Source organism: Gambusia affinis, linkage group LG07 (genome assembly GCF_019740435.1).
Source record: "Gambusia affinis linkage group LG07, SWU_Gaff_1.0, whole genome shotgun sequence".
Taxonomy (NCBI): Eukaryota; Metazoa; Chordata; class Actinopteri; order Cyprinodontiformes; family Poeciliidae; genus Gambusia; species Gambusia affinis.
Window position 1 is genome coordinate 6,700,356 of NC_057874.1, and position 19,531 is coordinate 6,719,886.

At 38.8% G+C, this 19,531-nt stretch overlaps 1 protein-coding gene across 2 annotated transcripts in view; it reads right to left on the bottom strand.

The window, feature by feature from the left end:
* The window catches only part of dnah1 (dynein, axonemal, heavy chain 1), a 38,317-nt gene that overhangs the window by 16,440 nt on the left and 2,346 nt on the right, over positions 1 to 19,531 (bottom strand). For both annotated transcript variants that reach the window (XM_044122699.1, XM_044122698.1), the window contains exons 6-47: positions 17,710 to 17,965; positions 17,432 to 17,589; positions 17,112 to 17,323; positions 16,431 to 16,684; positions 16,132 to 16,282; positions 15,824 to 16,014; positions 14,747 to 14,969; positions 14,469 to 14,588; positions 14,291 to 14,373; positions 13,363 to 13,504; positions 12,561 to 12,716; positions 12,226 to 12,424; positions 11,840 to 12,093; positions 11,433 to 11,645; positions 11,181 to 11,342; positions 10,952 to 11,073; positions 10,055 to 10,160; positions 9,790 to 9,969; positions 9,555 to 9,692; positions 9,246 to 9,409; positions 9,048 to 9,161; positions 8,774 to 8,962; positions 8,549 to 8,654; positions 7,912 to 8,025; positions 7,674 to 7,823; positions 7,491 to 7,577; positions 7,226 to 7,412; positions 7,052 to 7,143; positions 6,612 to 6,766; positions 6,346 to 6,523; positions 6,032 to 6,226; positions 5,816 to 5,935; positions 3,968 to 4,132; positions 3,662 to 3,733; positions 3,433 to 3,573; positions 3,132 to 3,292; positions 2,732 to 2,889; positions 2,402 to 2,572; positions 1,624 to 1,802; positions 1,186 to 1,416; positions 859 to 1,055; positions 95 to 230 (exon numbers count right to left, since the gene is read on the bottom strand). In XM_044122699.1, the coding sequence (XP_043978634.1) occupies positions 95 to 230; positions 859 to 1,055; positions 1,186 to 1,416; positions 1,624 to 1,802; positions 2,402 to 2,572; positions 2,732 to 2,889; positions 3,132 to 3,292; positions 3,433 to 3,573; positions 3,662 to 3,733; positions 3,968 to 4,132; positions 5,816 to 5,935; positions 6,032 to 6,226; positions 6,346 to 6,523; positions 6,612 to 6,766; positions 7,052 to 7,143; positions 7,226 to 7,412; positions 7,491 to 7,577; positions 7,674 to 7,823; positions 7,912 to 8,025; positions 8,549 to 8,654; positions 8,774 to 8,962; positions 9,048 to 9,161; positions 9,246 to 9,409; positions 9,555 to 9,692; positions 9,790 to 9,969; positions 10,055 to 10,160; positions 10,952 to 11,073; positions 11,181 to 11,342; positions 11,433 to 11,645; positions 11,840 to 12,093; positions 12,226 to 12,424; positions 12,561 to 12,716; positions 13,363 to 13,504; positions 14,291 to 14,373; positions 14,469 to 14,588; positions 14,747 to 14,969; positions 15,824 to 16,014; positions 16,132 to 16,282; positions 16,431 to 16,684; positions 17,112 to 17,323; positions 17,432 to 17,589; positions 17,710 to 17,965 (6,782 nt within the window). The remainder of the gene's footprint in view (positions 1 to 94; positions 231 to 858; positions 1,056 to 1,185; positions 1,417 to 1,623; positions 1,803 to 2,401; positions 2,573 to 2,731; positions 2,890 to 3,131; positions 3,293 to 3,432; positions 3,574 to 3,661; positions 3,734 to 3,967; positions 4,133 to 5,815; positions 5,936 to 6,031; positions 6,227 to 6,345; positions 6,524 to 6,611; positions 6,767 to 7,051; positions 7,144 to 7,225; positions 7,413 to 7,490; positions 7,578 to 7,673; positions 7,824 to 7,911; positions 8,026 to 8,548; positions 8,655 to 8,773; positions 8,963 to 9,047; positions 9,162 to 9,245; positions 9,410 to 9,554; positions 9,693 to 9,789; positions 9,970 to 10,054; positions 10,161 to 10,951; positions 11,074 to 11,180; positions 11,343 to 11,432; positions 11,646 to 11,839; positions 12,094 to 12,225; positions 12,425 to 12,560; positions 12,717 to 13,362; positions 13,505 to 14,290; positions 14,374 to 14,468; positions 14,589 to 14,746; positions 14,970 to 15,823; positions 16,015 to 16,131; positions 16,283 to 16,430; positions 16,685 to 17,111; positions 17,324 to 17,431; positions 17,590 to 17,709; positions 17,966 to 19,531) is intronic.

Sequence of the window (19,531 nt, forward strand, 5' to 3'; positions counted from 1 at the left end):
ATCTATTCTTGTTTGTAGAGGATGTGGGTTCAGTAATCACACCATTGTGAATCAAAACCACAGCGACAGAGAGTAATAAAATTGTGCTGTTTACCTGAGATTCAACAAAGAGGTGTGTGATCTTTTGGTTCTGAAGACCAGCAGAGAGCATGTTGTTTTTAATATCGTTTCTCCACTCTGTCCTACCGTAATTCTTAGACACTTGAGCCTTTAAACATTTATGTCCAGATCTAAATATGGATAAATACAATGTTAGGACTGGGCCAGTGCATCATACATCACACTGGTCTTTGGAATACACCTAGCACTAAACCCCATACAGGATCTCATTGTAAACATTTTGTTTATTTTTTGAGAAGTTCAGCTCAAGTTAAACTAATATATTGATTTGGTACACAAAGATGTGTGGGAGACACTTCAAGAATTTGTCTTTGTTGCTTTTTGGTTTCTAGAATACATTATATAGCATATGACCAGATTGATCATGTTTTTAGTATAATAATACTATCTTATGGGTATAGTTTATCCTATTTAAATATGGGAAAAACTGCTGAACTGACAGGTGTTGAATATACAGTGTCATAATTCACAGGGGAAAAAAAGGTCATTGCTAAAGAAACTGGCTTATCATAGAGCTCTATGTCCAAGCGTATTAACTGGAAGTTAAGTGGAAGAAAAAATGTAGTTGGAAAGTTAAAAAAAACTCCTATATTACACTATTTATGTTTTTTGGGGGGGGGTTGAGGGATTGTGGTAAAGCAGACTAAAATTGAATGCAATCTGCAACCCTGAATGTACTTTAAATAATAAAAATATGAATTAAAAAAATAAAAATAGGACAAGTTGTTTGACTCTCACACATATGAGGCAAGTCTGGCGAGTGTCTTGCGGCCACTGAGGTGCCCTCCGAGCAACAGGGCATGGCCGAGGGGCTGGCGCAAGATGCGGTTGATCCGACACACGTGTTCAATGCCGTCCATGAAAAGTCCCAGTGGCTCCTTGACTGGGCTGCTTTGATTGAAGCCGTGAACATACTGCTCCATCACTTTTTTGAGCTAGGCAAGGAAACGCAACATAATTTGCAAAATATAACTTAATATTTCATTCACAGTGGAAAAATCCGTTATATACACAGCACACGGAGGCATACCTAAAATATACCCCAAACCAACTGGTACTACTCACTTCTTCCTTGTCTTCTATAACTGTGTATACTTCCTGGTCAGATTCAGGAGACATGAAATCTCCAAACAAAACAGGAGGGTCAGGTAAGACGTCTTCAATGGGGCAGTGAAACTCGTCAATATATTCCTCCAGGAGGTTGTTGAACCACTCCCTGTCGCTAACACAAACCAGACGGTCCCGGAAAACCCGGCAGCTTTCGTGGTACCACAGGCGTAGCAGCTCAAATTCATCCTTTACATACAGCCCCCCCCCAAAAAAAAAGAAAAGAAAAAAAGGAAGGATTCCACTTTTATATATTAGACTGTTTTTATATATTAGCTACAACCCTGCTTAATGCATGGCAACAAATCTGAAATTCATCCCGCAGATGTAGAATCATTGTGGAATCAATTCAGTAATTAATATGTGACATGGTAATCTCTAAAAAGATTTACACACCTTTATAGTGTACGCCTCAGCCAACAGTATGCCCTGAAAGACCTTGGACATGTCTCGGAAGCTGAAGGTGTAATGGCACTTTGCTGGAGTTGGAAGGAGGTGATTAGTTACGGCGGTGTAAACTTTAATAGTGGCATCAACAAGAGACTCCTGCAGTCCCTGGGCAGTTAGAGTATGTCCTGATAGAATAGAATAAAGGAAAAACCTTTAAAATCTGCACAGAGTACTTATAAAAGGCACTGAAATGAGTTTAGGAGGGGGTCATATCAGTTGTTACAATTATCCTACATATGCGGCTAGATCTGCAGCTAACTTATTTTGGTAATTAATTATGTACAGAACATCAAACCTGTTTAAATACTAGTCAAAGGCAACACATATCAACACAAAATGTCACATAAAACTGTGTGATTTGTATTATTAAAATGCCCACAGACCAGAGTAACTACTTTTAATCATGGTCTAAAATGTATTGATATTTACTGATGCTCTGATTGAGCAGACATTGAAAAAAATAGTAAAAATAACATTCCCAACAATATGAAAAGTTTTTTTTAAAAAGCATCAATATTGGAAATTTATAACAACAACAATAAATAAAAAAATCTTATGATGGAGAATTTATCACGACAAATGATAACACAATAAATGCCCACCCCGGCATGCATATGCATAACGTTATGCAGATTATTACATTACAAGTAGTAATCTGTTGGGTGTGTGTTTGAAATTGTATTCATTTTAACATAAACTTAAAAAAATCTGAGGTTTGACTCACCCATCCAGCTCCCAAGAATGGTTGAGTATATTGTTTTTATCGAGTCCTCCAAGCCATTAAGGGACAGAATGTTGAAATGCCGCGTGAAGCCTTGATTAAATGAATCCCTGTCTCCTCTGGAGGTACCCATGGCACAAACTAAATTAATATCCACCAAGTGATTGAACGTTCCTGAGCAGAAGTAGCAAGAACACGCAGGAGAGAGTAAGTGCTACATATCTCTCTCTCTCTCAGTCTAATTTCTTTCATTGGACAAATATCTGAAGAGCTAAATCCATAGTCATCTAAATGTTCTCAAGAGAGTACCCTTGTAGAGTGAAGAAAACGTACCAATCTGATCTCTGTCATACCAGCCACCATGGCATAGCCACTGCCTCAGAAGTTCAAAAGGAGTCTGATTTCTACACAGTTCGGACATGGGCATGTGGAGGTCATCAATGAAGAAGATGAAGTGATCCCCCATTTTAGGTCCAAACGCTCCTTTTCGCCTGAAATAGATTGACAAGTCAAAGCCACAGGTCACGCGTCTGATAAAGAAGTGGTTGTGTACGCTGCAAGTTCTTACATGTGTTTTGTTTTGTATAATCGGCATTAGTTTAACTTAGGGTGTCAAAAAGAAAGCGGACAGTTACCTTGGTGCCTGAAAATCTGTTTTGTTTTATAGGAAGAAAACGTCCTGTTTATACCACAAAGATTTTAAATGTACTAAAGGTTTATTACCGAAGCGTACCTTTTGCTTAGTTTGCTTTCAAAGAAATCTTGAGTCTGACTTGCCGAGGTGCTGGCAGAGAACCTGAAAGCATGTGTGATGAATTCATCAGGCATGCTCCTCATCAGCTTGTTTGTCATGGTCAGGGTCTTTCCTGCACCAGACGGCCCGACACACAGCAACTGGATCACACAGACAACAACAACAACAACAAAAGAATAACAATACAATACAGATGAAGATTGTTCTGTTTGCTTTAGAATTTTTATGTTTTCTACCAAAAGTGCTTCAAATTCTGCTGTAGTTTCAGAAGCACACTAACAGGTTTCATGTTGGTCAGCAACAAATCCATCAGGTAAGACATTCTCTCTGTGTCAGGGGTTGGAATAAATATCTCCTCGTAGCTCATGTGTGTAGTGATGACAGCACCTTTTGAATGCTTCATCCAGTTGGCCCACTGCACCTAAGGCACAGGGAAGTCAGATAATTGGAGAAAATTTTTTCTTTTTTTCTCTAGTTATTAGAAATTTAGGATTTAGACATATATGTACTTTTCTGTCCTCGTCTTCAACATCAAGCCTGTAGTCGTAAACCAGACCTTCCTCGGGAAAAGATAGTTTGATCTAAAAAAGCAAAAAAAACCCCAAACAAAACAAGTATAAAGCATCTATATTTACATATGATTCAATTACCGTACTAAAACCTGCCACAGTTATAGTGACAACTCAAAACAAAATCCTGGGAACACTCAGCTTTGTAATACCAGTAGCACGTTCTTCTTGTTTACTTTTAGGTTTAGTGTTGGTTTTTTCATGATGTTTTCACTCTCCAGACAAAACAAGGCAAACTAATATGACCTGTTCTGCTGCCATTTTGTTTCGGAGCCAGTCACTAAAGCCTTGTCGGCTGGGTCCGTCTCCAGTGGCTCCAACGCTCCAGACCAGTGAGAAAAAGAACCAGGGTTCTATCAGCTCCTCAATGTGAGCCAGTTCCTTTAGAGAACTCAGAACTGGCTTCTCGCCCTAAAATAAAGCAAAGACAACACAGTGAGCCATAATCAAAAATACTCGGGACAATCAAATAGAAATTAGCGAAACTGGATTTGGAGAAGTATTCACACCACTTTACATTTTTTTTCCCACCTTGCACCTCTATGTTGATTTTATTGGGATTTTATCAGGCAGTTCCAATCCATAATGATGCCACTGACTTTGAACAAACTGTTATTGGGGCCTGCCATAGGAACGCATAGGAGAGCACTGCTTTGCAAGGCATTTCAATGCATCCGTGCAATGCCTGGAAGGCACCTATTATTCTATACCTCAAAATAATCCTTTCACCATTAATGCGGCTCGTACTGCTGCATGCCCCCTCACAGTATATATTTCAAAACGTGAGGCTTGATCCCGTGAGGGATGCTATTACTTTTCTTGGCATTTCAAGTAACCATGGCGAAGTAAGTTGAGAAAAAAAAAACGAGCCAAATAAAAAAATAAATTCTAACTGACACCATTTTGTGTCAGTTAGGCTCAAAACAGAGATAGAATTTTGTTTGCCCCTCTGTGTCTCACTCACTCACATGTGACAGTTTTCAGAGAGGATTAATTACCATAGCAACAGAACACTGAGGAGGGCAAGAGATGTAGAGAACTACAGAGATAGCGGAGCAGAATTTTAGAACTACAGTGACGCCACATTGACGGAACAGTTAATACAGATAACATGGCAGAAAAGCAAAGAAAATAAGTTCCATATGACTCATTAAACTTGATGCTCACAAACAAACTTTGGGCTGTCATAATAAGAGCATCACATCTTATGTTTTTGGAAAAATAACAATATTTGTTGTTAATCTGTTGCTAAGAGACAAGTGATTTTTTTTTTATTTATTTGGTAACGAACTGCCACGAAGTATAAATCAGATTTTTACTTTTGTGATGAATGTCTGTTTTATAATATATTTATCATCAACGGCAAAAAACAAAACAAACATTTTCCCCTTTCTGCAGGATTCACCAATTGCAGAATTCTTACTATAAGATAAGTAGTGTTTCAAAAGAGCAGGAGAAATCTAATGATTTTTGAACAATAACAATATTTGTTGTTAGTCTGTTGCTAAGAGATGAACGTGTTTTCTGGTAACCAAGTGCCACGAAGTAAACATCTGATTTTTACTTTTGCAAAATTTACCAACTCTAAATTTGTTGTGTCTAAACAGGTAAGCTGTATTTTAAAAGAGCTTATGTTTTATAAACAACAATATTATTAATTTGGTGTTAAGAGATGAGTGTTTTTTTTTTTTCCAGGTAACGAACTGCCACAAAGTATAAATCATATTTTTACTTTTGTGATGAATGTCTGTTTTATAATGTATTTACCATCAATGACCAAAAACAAAACAAACATTTTCTCTTTCCTGCAGGATTCACCATTTGCAGAATTCTTAATATAAGATAAGGAGTGTTTCAAAAGAGCATAGGAAATCTTAAGTTTTTTGAACAATAACAATATTTGTTGTTAATCTGTTGCTAAGAGATGAGCACGTTTTCTGGTAACCAAGTGCCACGGAGTAAACGTCTGATTTTTAAGTTAGCAAAAGTGAAAATCAGAAGGCAGTGCATTAACAGTAGTACAAATATTAGCAGGCAGTGCCTTTTTAAAATAAACTTTTTTAAAACAAGCAATTTTAAAAAATTTAAACAAACCTCTTTAAAGTGGTGGGAGCTAAAAAAGCAGTCCATCAGTTTAAGAAGACTACAAATAAGGTTGCTATCCAGAGAAGGGATGATCTCTTTCACTGATGACCGCACAAATGAAATTGAGTCCTGTACACAAAGGGTGAGAGGGGAAAAGGGCATAAGGTGGCTTTAACTATCATTAGGTGCTGCAATGAAAGAGTGTTAAAACAACTCCGCTCTCACCGGCAGGAACCTGGAAAACAGTGAGTTCATGTGCTCTGCGTATTGTGTCAAAGCCTCAGGAATATGCTTCAGCCAGCACTCTGTGAAGTAGGAGAGCGCTAACAGATTGGGCTCCAAGTAGACCATACCACAGCGAGATGCAGTAGTCGGAGATGCTCCTGCCAGGTCCTGCACCTCAAACATTATGGTCATTTCCTGTTGGGTGGAGAAAACCAGGGGGATGTGTTAATGAAAATAGAAGGAGAAAAACAATGGGGGAGAAACTCCACACTTAAAGAAAGTTTGAAAAAACAACAACAAAAAAAACTTCGTACATCGGTGAGATTTATCACTTCCCCACAACTAAGGCACAGTTTCTTGTTGTCATCCAGAACGGTGTTCAAGCCATCCATCCACCCAGCTTCCAGAGGTCCGTCTAACACGTACCACCGTTTCTTTTTGTCGGCCGCTGCTGCTCCTTCACGGAGAATAGCCGGGAGGATACCATCCTTCCTACATGATTTGAAATAAGTCAGAGTTTGAGTCCATTTTTTTTTTATTATTTGGAGCGCATGTTGTGTTTAAAGGACAATGTTGCTACCAGTGCTGGTTGTGAGTCTTGTAGTTTCCATAGAGAAGTGGCATCGTGATGGATTTGGGGTTGAGGACATGAATCTGGACAGCCTGGTAAACGCCGCCCCGAGAAGAGGGCTTGCCCTCCAGAGCCGTTAATGCAGCAGCCAGAACCTCGTAGCACTAAATAAAGAGTTCATGAGAAGAATTAGGTTCAGCTTTTAATGCGTGTGTCCATTTGCAGTCACAAACCCAAATAGGTTTGTGGGGAAAATATGCAAACTAATAGCTGTTTGCAATAAGCTAATCCAACAAATGACTCAACACAACAAATAATATAAGTGGTTTCTCCAAATAACTTAATCACCTATAATTGCTACTGAGGTTTCATAGTTTTTCCACCTCTTCATGTCAAGCATCATCAGTTCTCAGTAGAGCAGCCTAAAAGTGATTTAGAAGGTACTGTACCTTGGTTTTACCAGCTGCAGGAGGCCCCACCAGCATTAGACCGTGTCTCATCACAGTGGTCTGATACAACTGAATGCATTTGTTGATAAACCCTGAAATGACCACAGTGCTGTTATAGACTCGCTCCAAAAAGACAGGACGATCCTTGGAATTTTTGCCGATCGAGACACAAACCAAGCTCATCTTTGAGGTTCTTTGCTTTGCAGATATCACGCAGGGACTCCTCTAGAACGTCATAACTCATGGGCATTCGTTGTGTTTCATGGAAGAGATCCTTGAGAATGGCGTTAACGAGTTCCAGGTCGCTCTGTGAAAACTGTGGTATGCTTATTTCGTGGATGGCCTGAAGGCAGATTGACCCCTGATAACAGAAATATTAAGGACAGTAAGAATCTTAGTTCATGGCGAACTGGAGCTACACAAAAGAAAAAAAACAAACCTCATTCATGGCGGGGTTGTCTCTCCTCAGATTTCCAGCTACAGCGATCACAGCCTTCACAGCTCTTATGTCAAAATAATAGTGTTCCTTCGAAATAAATCCAAAAGTGAATCTTTTATTTATTTCAACGTTGAAACAAAATAATGAAAATTATATAAATTCATATCTTTACAAAACTCAAACCTGAGATGCTAGCTGATCAAATAAGAGCTTGAAAAATTTATCAATCTTCTTGGAGAGGGCACTGGCATCCGAAAAGCCTAATGAGTACAAGGAGATCTCCACAATCATATCGAATTCAGGGATCACCATGGATACGGGGCGGAACAGATTCTGCAGGGAACGTCAAGACATTTGTTGGATCCAACGTACTTTTTCTCAGTGATACAGAGTTATTTGGATTTCAGTCATGATTACATACCTTCAGATTGGCAGGTATTTTATTGCAAGAAGTGTGACCAAAGTTCATGGTAAAGAATATGGCACACGAAGGGACTAAAGGAACCTCCACTCCGTCAAATACAAAATTCTCAGCCTAAAAAAAAAAAAAAAAGTCACTTTAGGGTTACAGAACCCTAACCCTACCCCTAACTCTATCCTATTATTGACCGAAAAACTAGCCAACAGATTAACTCTAAACTTTACTGATGTTTGTCAAGCAGAAACATCTTAACTTTTCACATGATGATGCAAGAAGCAATTTTTTTTTAGATGCGGATTCGTCCTTTGCTACAAATGATTGAATTAAACATACACTAAGGGAATGCTGTTATTGAATTTTAGGAAATAAGATGTTTATTATCTTATTTTAAAAAACAAACTGAATCACCGGATTATTTGCATTTTTAACAAATTTCTAATTTGGTATTAAATAAGCTCTAGTACTTGCAATAAAAATCTGCAGAATATGCCAATTTGTTTCATCTCATCAATCGATTTGTCGTTGGAACAAATCGATAGAATTTTCTACTACTGAAACAATTGTTAGCTGCAGCTCTGAACGAGATATGATTCTAACAGGAAGTAGAATGTAAACAATCGGGGTGTTTGGTTTTTGCCTGTTGCTGTTGGGCCTTTTGTATTGTAGAGATCTGCTGTGCCACGACAGAGAGAACCTCCACATGAACGCGAGCGATGTCATCCAAAATAGCCCAAGCACCCGAGCTGTAAAACGAAACAGATAACAAATCTTACGTGACTGACAGCATGTGTCGTTCTTTTTTCATCATACTCTTTCACACTAGCTCACTTTGTTTCTGTTTTTTTTTTTTTTTTTTTTTTACCTGGCTACCCCTTTAAGAAACCTTTCTACTGCGAAGGATTTGAGCTTATCGGAGCAGTTGAAAACCACAGTGTGCATGGCCAGAGCATTTCCGAGATCTTTAATGGTTTCTGTTTTCCCAGAGCCTGTTGCGCCTGTGACTCCGCCTCCCAGCTTGCGATGCAGCGCTCCTGTAAGGCCGAGGTAGCATCTAGAAGAGCCAGAAGCTGGGTCTCAGTGGTTGCACTGATTAACAAGCAGAGTGCATCGCTAAAACCATCCAATTGGAGCACTACCTGTTAGTGAGTGGGGTGATCACCATTCGACTAGAGTTGCCAAGATATTCATATCCGTATAAGAACTCTGCGTTCATTGCATGGATGTGCAGCTCCTCATTTGTCCAGTAATATCTGCAAATAAATAAAGTGGTCAAATAAATTCTACGCAACAATGTCAAGTGGTAGAAGTGTGCCTGTTTGTAAAGTAAAGCAAACCTAAGCTGGCTGATCCACTCAAAGTCGTTGATGTTTAAAACTTTCTGCTCCACCAGTTTGGAAACAACATCTTTTGCGTGGACTTCTATCACAATGAGGGAGGACAGAACGGCCTGCTGCGTCTTAGAGACACCTCCCCTCATTAGCTGCACTAAGACACTAAGCTACATAAGCAAAATAATAAAAAGGTTAGAAATAGTCAAATCAAGTCTGCACGATGTTCAGAAGAGCAGTTTATTAAAAATAATGTAAACTTAAATCAATAAACTGCAGCTAAAAAACTGGTATGTGGGTTTAGTGCTGGTGAACCTGATTCTGTAGTGGAGGAAGAACTTTATGCAAGAGTCTCTTCTCCAAAGCCGTGGACACCTCAGCAGTCCAGAAAACCAGAAAGCTAGCAATCGCCACTTGACCAGGGTATGAAAACACCCACTCAACATGTGGTTTCTATGTAGGGAAAGGATGAACATGAAGCTTTTAAAAGTGCTTCAGCAAAAATAAAAAATCCTGTGAGACACAACAACAAAAAAATCAATCAACTTACCTCAGAATAATCTTGGAGAGCCCACTCGATGTTATCCCTCAAAGTGGTCTGCATGGACTTCTCTAAGTTCCTCAGCCAGTTGTCCACATTCCCATCTGCTGATACTGGCAGTGAGAGTTGAACTTTTTCTCCTTCTTTAGAGTACATATGCGTTATCTCTAGGTCTGACTCAAACTGCAGCTAAAGGCAAAACAGAAAACTTAGTTGCTAGTCTTTTTCTTCTGTTGTTGTGGAGTACGTAGAGAATCAACAAGCCAAAGCAAACCTGTGAGATGTTCTCAAAGCATTTGTGCAGTTGTTGCTGTACAGCAGTGGGATCTTTGGACCGGGATAAAATCTGGAGAAGCTCAACATCTGACAGGAAGAAATACCTACATACAAAAGGTATGCACAATGCAAACAGAATGTTTAGCAGTCAGTATTGATAATATAGTGCAGCATTATGTGAGTGCTTTGTTATGACGGAAACCAATTCTATGAAGCTATTCTCAAACTCAAGGCATGGATGAATACAAACGCATATCACACTATTTACATTTATACGTCAATAAAAATTGAGATGTAGTTTTTTTCCCTTAGCCAAAGCTTTGTCTTGGCCTATAACTGATAATCCTCACAAAATATTGTTTCTTATTGTATTGTGACAAAATGCTTGCAAAAGTGTGCAGAAAAACACACACATCAATTAGATATATGAAAACATGTGGTTTAGCCTTTAAATGGAAAAAATATTTTGAGATGTTCTGTAAGATTTGCCTGTATTGTACATACAGTTCAAGTTAACTTCAATGACCAATATGAAATTATTTTTTTTGCAGTTTGACCCCACTTCAGGACATCATTTTATTTGTATTAAGAGTACTATTCAAGAATGTACTTTAAAAATCTTCTTTGCACTTTAAATATCAACTATGTTAAAATCTTGTCCTTTTTGCAAAAGGTTATATGCAGCAATTCGAACTTTCTTGTAAGATCATCTTATGGCAAAAATACAGCATAAAAACTATTTGCAACTCTGACCATAACTTTATGAAAAAGATGCTGCAAAATCAGTCATTTTAGGCTGCGAATACCACAAAAGATAACATTACAACAGCCTGGAAAGACTGATTTATTATGACCAGAAAGAGTTGGGGGTTTCTCCATTTTAATGATTTCTTACCTTGGAAAAGAACTTCGTTTTTCCTCCAAGTACTTTTTGAGTCCTTTCTGAGCATTTCCCAAGAACATGTTGTAGCGCTTCAGTTTACTTAGGAGCTGAACATTTTGGCACATTTCAATCACCTAAAAGTAAACACATAGATGTTGTCCATTATTAACACTGGTGCTAAGTTGGTGTATTACACGTTTTAGCTGTGCATTCAAAAAAGGCAAAACATAAAAGTTCAAACATTTTGCTCTCTGTCGACATTCCTCATGACGTTTCTCCAGCGCTGCTCTATGTGCTTGTACGTATTTCCTTGCTTGAGCTTGTGCTTGACCTCATCGCAGCTAAAGATGGGTTCCAAGGTCAGCCAAGCACGCTGGCATTCCAGCCACTCTTCCAGCACATCCTGGATTCAAATATGAAAAGGAAAAGGCAGCAATGAAAAAGATGAAAAAGAAACCAATATTATGAACCTAATATTTGGTTTTGTTTGTACTTGAGTTAGCCTGAGCTTTTTCTCCCAGCTGTTGAGGCGGGTCTCAAAGACTTTTTTGACCGGGGACAAGGACAGGTTCTGTGTTTTGACAATATGGTCATCCAGCCTCTGGAATATTTCATCTGGGACCTTTAGGATGGATTTTTCAGCCTCCTTGTCGAAAAGCGAATCAAATTCAACTGTCGCCCACTCCTCTTCCATCGTTTCCAGAGCCTAGAGGAAACGGTGGAGAAAGAGGGGCAACTTCAGTAAAGAGATCCCTAGACAGACCAGGAGTTAACATGTAGCTTCTTTGATAATGTGCCCAACAATGAAAAAGAAGCAATGGTTCCAATAAAAATGAGCCATCTGACAACAATTTACAGACATTACCCAACAAAGACCTTATGGATCACTATATGCATCACCTGTTCAATGCTGTATTCTTGTCCGGCAGTCTGGGCCACACTAACTATTTCATCCAAGTGGTCCTGAATGCCAAGCTCCATGTAGCGAGCAAGACTCATGTTTGCTTTTGGTCGAACTGTTATGTTGATGTTTTCTGAAATCATCTCCCAGTGGTAGCTCTTCATTCCCGGGCTCCTTAGGCACTGAATCAGAAGGGAGTACGGCTGGAACTCCTCTATCCTGGTAAGCATCACACTTGCCATTGTTTGGATCTCTAATATTGTGTAGGACAACACAGCATCCCAGGACACCAACAAACAAACAAAGAATAAATAAATAAATCAGACAAGTTAATCACTTTTTTTGCTATTAGAAGATTTTCTAAGGTAACAAATCAGTTGCCAACCAATATTTCCTTCGAACTGTTTAATTAAACCACTCATGGTTTGTAGGGCTCCTGTGACAAGACGGTCAAGCGGCTCAGAGTCGATTGATGTAAGCGGATCATTGAACCAGCCATCTGTCCAACGTAGCCAGTCAGACGTGGTGGTCCAGAGCTTCTCAAAAGGCTTGAAGTCATTTATTAGCTTAGTCAGATGATCAAACTGTAATAAAAATTCATAATTTGTAGTTTGAAAAAAAAAATAATCTAAAACCAAAGAACAATAGCAAGTACTCCCTGCCGTATTTTGAGTGATTCCTATCAATTGCACTCTCACTGAAGCTCTCTAATAAACCCACATTTGAGATTGGTAGACCAAGCAGACGCTCTCTGGTGTTGTAGGTGTCTGACAAACTCAGGCACTGCTTGAATTGTGCTTTTGCACGCTTCGCTTTGTTGGCGATCTCGTGGGCGAGGTCGAGGTCGTCATATCCCACAAACTCAGCAACGACACTCTGTTCACAAAGGTATATATAAAGTTAAGACCTGCTTTAAGACATGTACAGCGTGTTGCAAAATATTCAATGTGTAGCACGGGGGGCGGGTGGGTAGGGGTGGACGATATGGACCTAAAGGTCCTATCATGACATATTGTGGTACTATTATGATAACAATAAGAGGGACAATGACAACTATTTATTGCATCTTTGTTAAGTTAACTGTATGACTGTATGTCACAGCAATTAGAGTCCTTAGAGTAAATACTGAGTCCAAAAATAAGGAGAGTTTTGGGGTGTTTTAAACATAACCAATAAACCAACGATAAATTAAAATTCTTATCACGATAGGAAATTTATCACAATAAATGCTTTGTTTATTGTGCAAAGAAGAAGGCAAAAGTGTTCAACTGTAGATATGTAGAGCTGGTGGAGTAAAACCTCAACATACTTGCAACTGTATCTACAGTGAAAAGTGGTTTAACAAAAACATTGACATTTGTGTTTTTGCAAGGCGACGGAGTACTAGTACTTTTCCAGGTCATTGTAAATTGGGACGAAGAGTGCGGAACATCTTTAGGGAGCAACCAGACAGTTATCCAGATAATACCTTTTCCGTATGGACTCAAACCATATCGTGATTGATAAAAAAGAGATAGAAGACCTGCAGTGCGTCAATTTGCTCCTCGAGTTTGTTTTGGTCTGATAGTTGGATCTTGTTGAAGCGCTTCTCATCTTCCTCATGCTGGGCATATACTCTCTCCGCTTGACTGTTTATCTTTAGTGGCCACCCAACAGCTGTCCACCTGCACAAAAGAGCCACCGCAACAGGACCAATAACTCCTTAGATCCAGTTTGGGATCTAAGCTCCATCTTAGATCCCAAACTGAAAACAGCAAATCAAGTCAAAGCATAGTCTTATAACGGCTTTGCATCTCCATAGGTGTTGCAACAACAGCAGGGGCACAGAGCCTTTGTAAGAAAATCTATTTTTGTAAATGTTTCTAGCACTCACTTTTACTGTGCACTCATATCCTAAACCATAAAGAAAAAACTCTCTAAATGTGATTGAAGTAAAGAGTCTCCCCGTAATCTTAAATTAACCATGTAAGATTACTCATAGATTAGAGCAGTTTTTCAAAACTCACCCACAGAACAAACCTCTCCCAATAGAGCAAATTTTGAATTGCAACAAAAAGAAAAGTCCTGGAATCAGCCACCAAATTTCAAAGGAAGCCAAAATGTAGGTATTTGAAATATTTTTACTAAATGTCAGGCTTTTCTAGGCTGACAATTCCATATTTTGCATTCAGTTTTCACGTATTTTCAAAATGCAAAGTACTTTGAAGGACAGACGGACGGATGGGTTGATGGATGGATCGTTGTTGGGTTAAATCATTCTACTTTGAGGACCACATCCCAGAAAATAAAGTGTTATGAAGCAGCTGTTTAGCCTTTATCAACTTCCATTTCTAAAACTAAGTCAGCTCTGCAAAATACTAAAATTCCTAACCTTTCCATACTTTTCAGAACTGTGAATAAATCCTGCAAAGTTAATGCATACAATTTCAGCATAATGAATGCACGCTTACTTTTTGCCAAAATCCTCGTTTGAAATGTGGAAGTTGAGGTCTTCCAGCACCTCATAGTCCATCAAGATTTTGGAAAGTTGTTCCTGTTGTTAATAGGTTGTGAAGATAATTTGTGTAAATCTTAAATTGTTAATCAACATAAACATGCTTAAACTCACTAAGGTGTTCAGTTTTGTACCTTGTAACTCTTAACATGGTCAGGGATTTCTTTCATCCATTCCCTCTTTTCAGTCAGCTCCTCAATGCTGTTGGGTCTCTCCTGTAGCGTTCTGCTTAAAAAAATGCACTTTTCACAGGCCTAAACACGCACACACACACGCACACACACACACACACACACACACAGGAAATAATATCTGCTTTTCAGTAAAGTGCTACTAGTGAACTCTGGCACATTACAGCAGCATGTGAAAAGTAAAAAGAATGGGATTTTTGCTCTCTGAACAAATGACTTACATTTTCAATTTCTTTTGAAAGCATCAGAGCAAGATTTTCCAGGAGTGCGTTGGCCAAAAACTTCCGCTTCTTAATGAGTGCTTGTCGCACAGCTTGCACACGGACAAAAAATGGACCAATAACAATGTAGGATGGCAGCGAGTACTCAAGCTTCTCCATTTTCTTAAGATGATATTCGACCTGTTTCTTCACCTCTTGAGGGGCCATCTCTGCATTAAGGCTCCTGAGGCATTAACGGAATAAGAATTTATCGTTCAGAGGACAAAATGACTTCATTTTGAACTAAAGCAGAAAGAAGACGGAACTGAATTTTGTCAAATCCTACAGTCAGAGGCAAAAATGCTATCAAAGTTTGAAACAACTCTCTGACCTAATCCATAAAAAAGGCAGCAACTAAAGAAAAACAAGAAAAATAACAAGGAATTCAAAATAAAATAACTTATTTAGAACATCATCTCTGAAACATTTTTCATTTTCATTCCTGGCTTATGTGCATATACCCTCTCTCTATTGCTCATTTAGTTGCCTTACTTATTCAAAATACCCTTTTGCAATGATCTACGCTATGAAATATTCTATTCTGAAAGATAATTTAAACTGCTCTAATGGCCAACACAATCCCTTTTTCCTGACTGGCTGAGTCTCCTTAGTGTTGTGGAGTATCCTTTTTCAGTAATCTAGATTGAAACTTTTAACTTGAAAACTATTATAAAATCTTTCTTTTGAAAAACTGAACCACTTCTTGCGATTGGTTTAAATATAGCAGCATTCCAAAGCCCATGTTTACAATTATATGTATGCATGTATGCTTTTAATCTGAAGGTCAACATATTCTTTGGGGAAAAAGTTATTCTCATTTTGGTGGGTAGCAATGACATTTACTTTTAATGTCCACTTTTAAAGGTACATGCCTAGTGCATGCAGAGTTGCTGTTTGTCATGGTAATTCCCAGTTTTCTGCTTTTTCAACCAAGCTTGCAAATGTTGAATCCATGGTGCTAATGGAGCTATAGCTGAGTGACGAAAAAGGGATCTCAAAGTCTGCTACTTTGTCAGGCATCAATGGAAATCAACTTACTTGAAAGCGTCTATGTCCAAATTGTGTAGGTCCAAGTGTTTTTCATATCTGGCAGCATAGGCTCGGAGAGGTATTGTTGCTTTCTTTAGCACATTCCGGACTTTTTCCTCCAGCGCTACTACTTCATTTTCGTAGAAACACATCGGCTCGATTAACAAACTGCCCATGACGACCAGTTTCTTCATCACAAACTGTTGAGAGGAAGAACCACGCTAAATCTTTGACATCACGGTGACCTATGTTTATGTCAATATCGGAGCTCTTGATTTTCAATGTAAATGCGCACGAAATGGTTGCTTTCTGCTTACCCTATAAAGCTGCGGAATTTTGTGTGTGACCAAAATGGCAGATCTGAACAGTTTTGTGACGAAAGACTCGAAATCTTCAAGTGGAGTACTGTAGTGAACCCCGTTCTGGTCCAGAATCAGATCTACGAGGAACAGAGGATTCTTCCTTGACCTCAATAAAGATAGATGTAGAAAAATTACTCACAAAGTACTGAATATCAATCAAAACATGAGCACCTTGCAGATGCTTTGTTAGATTTTCATTAACACAATTATGTAATCTGGGAAATGATCACCTGAGTACCTGTGGTTTATCTTACCTGTAGGGACTACTGATCAGGTCTTTTCCCCAGACCAGGTCCTGAGTAAACGACTTGCCACATTGACAAGAGTCCAGAAGGAACTCGCTCAGGTTTTTCAGTGAATCTAACACAAGGGTGCGCAAGGAGTTCCTCATTCTGAAGACCACCTGTTTCATCAGTCTGTATATGATTTCGTCAGAGAGGGAATTGCTAGCGGCGTGGATGCTGTTGCTGAGTGAGATGACCCACTTCTCCTGGAGATACAAGGTTATCTGGAAAAAGGGAAAGCATTGGTCCTTTTTTTTAAAAATCCATTTGATGAAGAATATTTGTGGCTAAAAACAGTTTCAAGGACGTTTGGATGCAACTACGGTTGAATGTAGCCCACTTACTGCAATGGATGAATTACCCTTCCACTGAAGTAAAACCAGTTTGTAGTTAACGTTTCTAAACTACTTAAAAACAAACATACAAACCAAAAAACTTCTTTTGAACGTTCCTGAATATGAAAATCTAAAAAACTGAGACGTTTGGTTTTAGACAATGAAATGTTTTTTGAAAACGTGCATGTTTATATTTCAACCTTACAAAGTTAAACAAAGTGATCAGTCACAGCGTTAGATTTTTAATCGGTTGACAGCACTTTTAATAGCAGAAGACTGAGATGGAAAAGCATGTGTGTACTGCGAGCTTACTTACCCCATTTTGAACTTGAGACTGGATGCGTTCAAATTCATCCACTCGCTGTAGTTTGATGATCATCACGTCAAACAGCCTCATGTCTGTCACTTTGTGGCACGTCTCCAAAATGTCATGTATCACAGCGATCACCTCAGGTAGGTTTAGCAGAGAGTTCTGGGCGAATTCACTTTGCTTTACCTGATAGTGAAGGGGAGGAACTGGAATGCGTACTGTACAAGTAAAAGAAGCCAGGGTTTAGTTTCTGAGCGTGTCCCTTCATCTTCATAAAAAAAAAAAAAAGTACATGTTGATTAAAAAAAAAAAAAAAAGAATCTTACTTTTTTCTGGTATACGCTCAGGATCTTTTTGTGGCAATATTATGTCTGAAAACTCCTCTGAGTAGGTCATCACAGTGTTGTCAAACACCATGCGGTTCATAACCCGGTCGTATTCCAGCTTGGCCTGGTTCTCCAAGTTTTTTATACAGCTCTCAAATCTGCACATGTAAACATAGACTTCTTTTACCCTTTTCTGTGTTCTGCTTTTGATTGATCTGTCAGAAAAGCATTGCAAACAGGCAACAACGAAGGGACTCACTGGGAATGACATTACTCACAATTTCCCCTTAAAGCCGCAAGCAGACTTTACAAGTTCCTTGATCCGTTGCAGACTGGCATGACAGAGGGACGGATTTGCCTCCCAGAAGGGCATGCAGTCTACAGACGTGCTGTACAGGAGTTGAATTTCTCCCTCCCTTCTCAAACGAAGAGCAGACTCGATTCGGTCTGCAAAGATTCGAGGATCCTCGGCTTTGAACAACAGCCTGATCCTCGGTACCCAGTGCTTAGTGCCTCCATACAAGATGGTCACGTCTGTGGCAAAATGGTTAGTTTATCAAAAACAAAACAAAAAACAGCTGTAGTCAGAAGTTTTCATAGACTGTATGTATTCCTCACTCTCTGTTGTTAAATAAAACTAAATATTTCCTGTTTTAGGTCAGATGGGATTGCTAAAATTATTGCAATTTGCTCACTGACAGAATTACGTTGTTTTTTTTTTCCGTGAAATTCTAAAGATTAGATTAATTTCATTACTAATTTGTGCAACTGTCAGTTTTTTTGGCACATTCTGGGCTATCCTTTCACAATAGTCTGGTGGAATTTTGCCCATTTATCCAGTCAGAACTGGTTCTGGCTGAGTCAGGTTTGTTATCCGACTTCCTAGCACAACACACAACCTTTTACCTATGCTCACGGTTTCCTTTTTTTTTTTTTTTTTTTTTGGTCATAAAATTTGGGTTTTCTGATGGCCACTCCAATGCATTGACTTTGTTTCCTTTAAGTAACCTTGTTTTGGGGAATCCTTAACAGTAGTTGTCCATGAAGACATTTTCTTTTATTTTCCTTATGATGCCATTTATTTAACCATTCCCTTCTGCTGCCAATCATTATACTGTTACTCCCGTGCCTCGCAGTGGGAATGCTGTTCTCAGGACTGCAGGCCTCCTCCTTTTTCTTTCAAAGGAACAATGGTCATTATGGACACACAATTTAATTTTAGTTTCATGAAATCACAGAAAATGTCCCCAAAAATTAAGTTCTTTGTTCCTGAGTGCTGTTGCAAACAATTTGCCTTTAATGTTGCTTTTGGCTTCATTATCTCTAAGTGTTTCTTCTGCTCTTGTTAATCCAGCACCCATTACCCAGGATAATGACTTTCTCTTATTAGCATCAGCGACATAAGCACTAGCTCCTTTGCTTTCGCTCAAATTTATATACGCATATTTTGCACCAAGACATCAAAGGCTTAAATCAAGTTTATTTGACATTTGTATGATAAAAACGCAAAAAATAAAGAGACGACTTGAATTAGAGGACCTCAGTGATCTGAACTGTTCTTCAGGTGATAGAAGGCTGAATTTATGATTGTCTTTATGTGTCGCTGAATGTTAAAGTCTTCATCGCTACAACCAGATTTTGGGCCTTATTAGGAAGTTTCCAGCTGAAATAAAGGAAGCTGTACAAGAACTCTTGATTGTTCTTCTCTACGTCCAAAGATAACTTCAGTTTTGTTTCTGTCTTTCTGAAAAACATTATGGCACATCTACGCTTTGATTTGATCTACATAACAACTCCACGCATGGATGTAATATAGAACCGTGTGTCATCTGCGTAGTTATATTAGCTAATCTTATTATAATCTCAACTAGCAGCAGAATGTATATATTAAAAAAGGAGGGCTGCAGGACTGAACCTTGGGGTATCCCACATGTGACTTCCTGTTCGCTCTGATGAAAAGTTACCTACTCACACAAAGAGTCCCTGTTGTTTAGGTCAGACTCTTCTGACTCTGATTAGCCAGACAGTGTGAACAAAAGATTGTGTTTATGCAAATATCTCCTGTCAAAAATAAATCAGGTACTGTTACTACGCTACGCA